The sequence below is a fragment of the Nannospalax galili genome, unplaced genomic scaffold, assembly GCF_000622305.1.
Source record: "Nannospalax galili isolate Female #2095 unplaced genomic scaffold, S.galili_v1.0 scaffold894, whole genome shotgun sequence".
Classification (NCBI taxonomy): Eukaryota; Metazoa; Chordata; class Mammalia; order Rodentia; family Spalacidae; genus Nannospalax; species Nannospalax galili.
The window spans coordinates 285,368-291,572 of NW_008334892.1; the positions used below are offsets into that span (position 1 = coordinate 285,368).

General features: G+C 35.9%; 1 protein-coding gene across 4 annotated transcripts in view; it reads right to left on the reverse strand.

Annotated features, from left to right (window-relative positions):
* Neto2 (neuropilin and tolloid like 2) overlaps nucleotides 1-6,205 on the reverse strand; it is an 88,538-nt gene that overhangs the window by 51,620 nt on the left and 30,713 nt on the right. For 3 of the 4 annotated variants that reach the window (XM_008829633.3, XM_008829634.3, XM_008829635.2), the window contains exons 2-4: nucleotides 5,987-6,043; nucleotides 2,926-3,066; nucleotides 2,046-2,294 (exon numbers count right to left, since the gene is read on the reverse strand). In XM_008829633.3, coding sequence (XP_008827855.1) covers nucleotides 2,046-2,294; nucleotides 2,926-3,066; nucleotides 5,987-6,043 — 447 coding nt within the window. The remainder of the gene's footprint in view (nucleotides 1-2,045; nucleotides 2,295-2,925; nucleotides 3,067-5,986; nucleotides 6,044-6,205) is intronic. The other variant, XM_008829637.3, reaches the window with a different exon arrangement.

Sequence of the window (6,205 nt, forward strand, 5' to 3'; positions counted from 1 at the left end):
AGAAACGCCTTCCCTATACCTATATCTTGCAAGTTATTGCCAATGTTTTCTTCTAACAGTTTCAGAGTTTCACACTTAGCTCTTTGGTCCATTTGGAGTTTACTTTTGCGCAAGGTCAAAGAAAAGAATCCAGTTTCATTCTTCTACAGGTGGAGATCCAGTTTTGCCAGCACCATTTCTTGAAGATGCCGTCTTTCCTCCATTGTGTGTTCTTGGCCCCTTTGTCAAATATCAGGTCGGTGAAATTGCATGTACTCAGGTTTAAGTCTTCAATTATGTTCCACTGATCTACAGTCTATTTTTATGCCAGTACCATGCTGTTTTTATGACTATAGCTCTGTAATATATTTTCAAATCTGGTATAGTAATCTTCACAAAAAATTTGAAAATATTATATAGTTGCTCCACAATTTTTTAAAAATTCTGTTAAGTTTGCAAACTCTTTGGAGTCAAGAAAAATAACCTGAATATTTTTGAATTTCTACATCAGCGTATGTATACTTTTCACTGGTCCAAGCATCAGAGTTCTTGCAGTATTTGATCAGTGTCCTTATCTACCAGGGGGCCGACAAGATTGTACAGTAGGCTTGCAGTGTAGTAATGTGGTAGTATACAGATCCCTGCTCAAATATATCTACATTCAAATCCCCTACAAATATTATTTTATATTGTTAAAAAAGGGTGAATATATTACAAGGCAATATATAATATAGGAAAATTGGGGCTAGAGAGATGGCTCAGCTTGTTGCACCTGCAAGGACAGGGGATCAGTTCCCAGCACCCACAAGGGTCAACTCACAACTGCCTGTAACTCTAGCCGTAGGGGATCTGATACCCTCTTCTCATCTCAAGCATCACACATGTCCATGAATGAACACACAGACACACATATACATATAAATAAATATAAATAAAAAGAATTTTCAGGAAAGAAAAAAAATGTGGGATATGGTCACAAACAGAATTGCTGGAGTAGACGTACAGAATCAGAAAGACAAACAGATTCTCTGCTCCAATTCCTTCAGGTATTGAGGCTTTGTTGGATTTTGAAATTTTTGTCTCCAGAACTATAAGAAATTGTATTTCTGCTGTTTTAAATGACCATATATGTATTTATTAGCCTCAGGAAACAAATACAGAAGGTACTTCTGTTTTACTATTGTCATATCTCAGGTACAACTTTGTGCTTAGGTGTCACAGCTATTAGGTGGTAGAGAAAAGATTAAAACACAGATCTTTCCCACTAAATACAAAGCATCATTAATTCTACTGTTCAGTAGTTTCTAGAGTATTTGTGAGTGGCTAATTTAATCAATGCAATCAGAAAAATCTGCTACTGAGTGAGGTGGTGCATGCCTACAAATTCCAGCATGGGGAGGGGCAAGGATGGCAGATCTCTGAGTTCCAAATCAGCCTGGTCTACGTAGTGAGTTCCAGGTGCCAGTCACAGCTACATAGTGAGATCCGGTCTCATAAAAGCCAAAAACCATCAAAACAAAACAAAACAAAAATCCTGCAAAAATAAGTTTTGTAGAGATTGTAAAAACAAGACAGTGGGTTTGATTTAAAAAAAAATTTATTTTGATGTGTTAGTCTTAAATGTGTGCCCTAGAGCAAACAAAGAAAAAATCTAAGAAGAAAATACAACTATGATATGCTACAAAATTCAAATGATACACGGCTCTATTGTTTCCTTTTTTAAAAGTTTTTATTTGTTCACAGACTGATTTCCTTTTGGCTTTGATAATTTTTTTAGTCTTCATTTGATTAATTTGATCAAATTATTCTTTTTTTTGGGGGGGGGAATCTTTTTGAAACAGGGTCTCCCTGAAGCCCCAGCTGTCCTGGAAGTTACTATTTGGACCAGGCTGGCCTTGAGCTCACAGAGATCTGCCTGCCTCTGCCTCCCAAGTTCTGGGACTACTGGTGTGCCACCACGCTCAGCCAAATTATTCTTTCCTATCCTTAAGATTTTTAAATTAGAGTGAAGTAGAAATATTCAATCATAGAAAGGCAATTTACTCTTTTTCTTTAAAATTCATTACCTGGAATAAATGAGTATTTTGCTCGAAATCCCAGTCCTTCAAGTTCTTCATCAGAACTAAATTTAATCCACATGAATCTTCCTGTTGACCTAATTAACGGAGGGCTTTTCATGCCACAGTAACGATCTATAAGAGGAGAGAAACCAAATGGCCCATCTCGAACTTCCAAGTGATCAAACCGACATTCAAATGATGGTTCTATATAGTAACGTTCATCAAAGGTCAGCTCTATTCTTTGTCGTGGAGCAGCTATAAAATAAGAGCAAGCAAATCAGGACTGCGTGACAAGGAAGAGGTACATGTATGGACACATGAGAAAAGCAAAATAATCCCTTTGCTAGTGTTCCACAGATGAGAGTCACACTGAGAATTATATATAGAAACCATAATAAATGCCCTCTTCACATTAATAATGCTACTGTAGAACTATAGCAATCTTTCCCTTTGCTGTAAGTTATTTATTAAATATACTTAATTGGATAAAATAAGAAGTTGAAAGACTAATGTTTACTTAGTTCATAAAAACCATGTACTATATATAATATATCACATGTGATAGACAGAAAAAAAGAACTTATTAATATGAACATAAATTTGCATAAAGCCTAGTAAGGAATGCCATTAATTTAAGCTCCTTATGAAAGAAGTTTCTAACATACAGTGATGTTTCTAGTTGAATTATATTTTATTAAATTCCAAATTACCATAAAAAATTAACTATCATTGTTAATGTATTAAATATTTAGTTTCCATTACTAGAATTTAAGTTAAATATGTTTAAATTTTGTTTATACTAGTTTAAACAAGGCATTTTTCTAATGCAGTTAGTTTTATAATGAAGTAAAAAATTATAAAACAAAGGACAAAAATGTTCAAATACCTTCTAAAATATAGATACACTCCTTATTTGGTGGATATGAGTCAGGATAATTTGGTGAAGCAAAATGACCTCCATTGCTGGTCCGAACCCAAATGCCACACTGGGTTGCAGGAATGTGTTTAATTCCAATATTTTGTCCATCTTAAAACAGAATTTTAGATATCATTACAGCAAAAGAGAATAAACAACATTCTTCTCTTTCCTCTACAACTGCCTAAACAATTGCCTATTCTATTGCACACATAACTTCCTAAGAACCACTGCCAAATTTAGCATAACCAATTGAGTACAGCAGAAATGCAAGATAAATTTCTATGTTATGCTTACTAGGAAAACCTGCTGATAGAGGATCAGCTCGTCACATAAGAGAACATGGAAATAAATTGTTTGTACTTTACAAGGCAAAATATGGGAGAATCTGATAAACTGGTAAATTTAAATAAAATTCAGTGTAACATAAAAAGTAAAATGACCTCTGGAGTCATCTTTGATATAGTATGCTTATGGGTAACACAAAAGCCAAATAATAGTCAAAGATTACAAGTTAGATGTGGCACTGCACGCCTGTTAATTTGAGCAGCAGAAGGATCACCAGTTTGAGGACAACCAGAGTCTAGAACAAGATCTTGTCTCAGGGGGTGGCTACATGGCTCAGGGCGTAAAGGTGCCTACCACCAAAGTTTGATCCTTAGAAGCCACATGGTGGAAGGAGAGAACTCTTGCAAATTGTGCTACAATTTCTACATTCACACGTTTCTATGGCACATTTCTTTAGAGGAGGTAAATTAGGATCAATGTACTGGGGGACATCAGGTACAGCTAGGATGAAAACACCAACTTGGTAACAGGGAGACTGGCAAGTGTTAACAGACTCTGACATTCCCAGGCTTCTCTCACTTGGCCTCTTTGGGGAGTAATAGAATCTCCAGACTGGAGATAAGGGATTCTTCTTTGGGGAAGTTAATTCCCACTTAAGAAAGGGTCATCCATATAGATCAGAGGATCTCAAATGTCAGGTCAGTCCACAGTATGGGCCACAGTAAATCGTTCCTACCTATACCTACAGATAACTCACAATCAGCTTTTTAATGCTCCCACTACAGCATAAGCAGATATGTAAGGATGACCAGGCATTTGAAGCTCCTAGTATGAAAACATGGTTTAAACAAACGGGAAAAAGCAACTGCAGGTAAAGAAAGCTTGTACAAGCAAACAAACTAAAAACTTCAAGTTATCAACCAACCAGTAACATTTCTTTAATTTCTCCAGATAGAAAAGAAAATATATTCACAAAATAAAAATGCAGAGATATAAGCTCCCAAAACAGAGAAAATGAAAAAAGTAGAAAGTTTAGAGATCTGGTGCCTGTGGGTGTACATTAAGTTTTCCTTAATGTCCTTCGATCGTACATTTTGCTTTCACACAACAAAAGAGCTGGGTTGTCAGTTCAGAGATTGCTTGGCTTTCAGACTTAAATACTAACTTCTTTCCATACAAAAAAACTTTGTCATTTCTGGTAAAAAGGTTGAGGAATCCTCCATAATTGGAACAAAAACATACATGTGAAAATGTTGTAATAGGTAGGTAGAGAGCTGGCTCAGTGGTTAAGAACACTGGTTGCTCTTGCAGAGGACCCAGGTTTGATTCTCAGCGCCCACATAGTGTTAACAACTCCAGTTCCAGAGAATCCAATGCCCTCTTCTGACCTCCATGGGCATTGCATGACACGAGTGCACTTACATACATGCAGGCAATACATTCATACACATAAAAATAATAAATAACATTTTAAAAAAGAAAATGTTAAATACACCCACCAGTTTGTATGGTAACTTAAATAGAAAAGAAAACAAAACCCAAGAATGCTCTATGCTCTATGGTTTCCTGAAAAAACAGAACAGAGAAAATGGAGGAGGGAATTTCCAAAGCTGAACAACAACAAAAAAAATTCCTAAACTTAAGACAAAATTCATATCGAAAAAGTTTGATGAGTGGCTTAATGTAAATACTAAGATCTTGCAAAGTTTCCCAGGCCAAATCAGCTTTAAGTATGTGATCTTTCTGCTTCGGTCTCATAAATAGCTAGGATTAAATGCATGAACCACAAACACTGGCTGTGAATGCTGATTTAACCAGAATCATGATGCAAAATTTATTAAGAAGGATTGTATAACAAAAACTAGCAAGAGAATGCTTATATGTGCATATGGGGTAGACAGGATGTATGTAAATAAACTAAATTCTCATCTTCCCTGGTAAGAAATCAATAGCCAATGTTTAAAAGCTGAAACAACCAAGAAGCAGCAGTATTGTATGCTATTTAAAAATATGAAAGAGTAAACAATAACAACCAAACCAAACCAAACCAAACCAAACCAACAGCTCAAGAAGTAATTACTTGAGGGCTGGTAAGATGGTTCAGAGGGTAAAAGGTACTTGCTTTTACAAGCCTGATGACCTGAATTCTATCTCTGGAAATCAGAATGGAAGGAGAGAACCAACTCTGAAAGTTGTTCTCTGACCTCCAACATGCAATGTGGAATGTGTGTACCTGTACAGCGTGCTCGCGCCCTCCCTCCCTCCCTCTCTTTCTCTTTCTCTTTCTCTTTCTCTCTCTCTCTCTCTCTCTCTCTCTCTCTCTCACTCTCTCTCTCTCTTCATAGAGCAGGGACTAAACTCTGACATGAAAATTTGCTTCAAAAATCACACTAGCTGATCTTTTATAAGCCAGGAAAATTACACTAAGATCAAAGGGTTTTGAATACAGCATTGACAGAAATGCTTTATTTGTTCACATTGGAAAAGTATTTTTTTAAATTTTGCTTAGTGCTCAAACAATGAATCTCATTTAATTTTTGGACATAATTCACAATGTGTTGGAGCTACTAGTGATGCTAGCTTTTAAAAAACTTGCCAGGGTAAGCTTTATGTAGACAATTTAGTTAACTGTAGCTGATTCCAGATTAAATTGAGGCCCACAGGTTGACAGAAAGTTTTAGGTCATTGCAATTCTTTCAAACTGCCCTGAACATGCAATGAATTACCATTGTACATACTTTACCTTGGGTCTTCTGAGCCACAGCAATCCCTTCTACTACAAGTACTGTTACTAACAACACTAGAAAAATAACAGAAAACAATAGTTAAAAAGTAGACTCTGTCTACAAGGAAAATCAGACAATAATAAAAGGTTAATAACTAAAATCATTTTTTTGGAAACAAGATCTTGTTATGAAGTCCAACTTGGCTACGAAATAGAAACTGTTTCCTCTACCTCCCA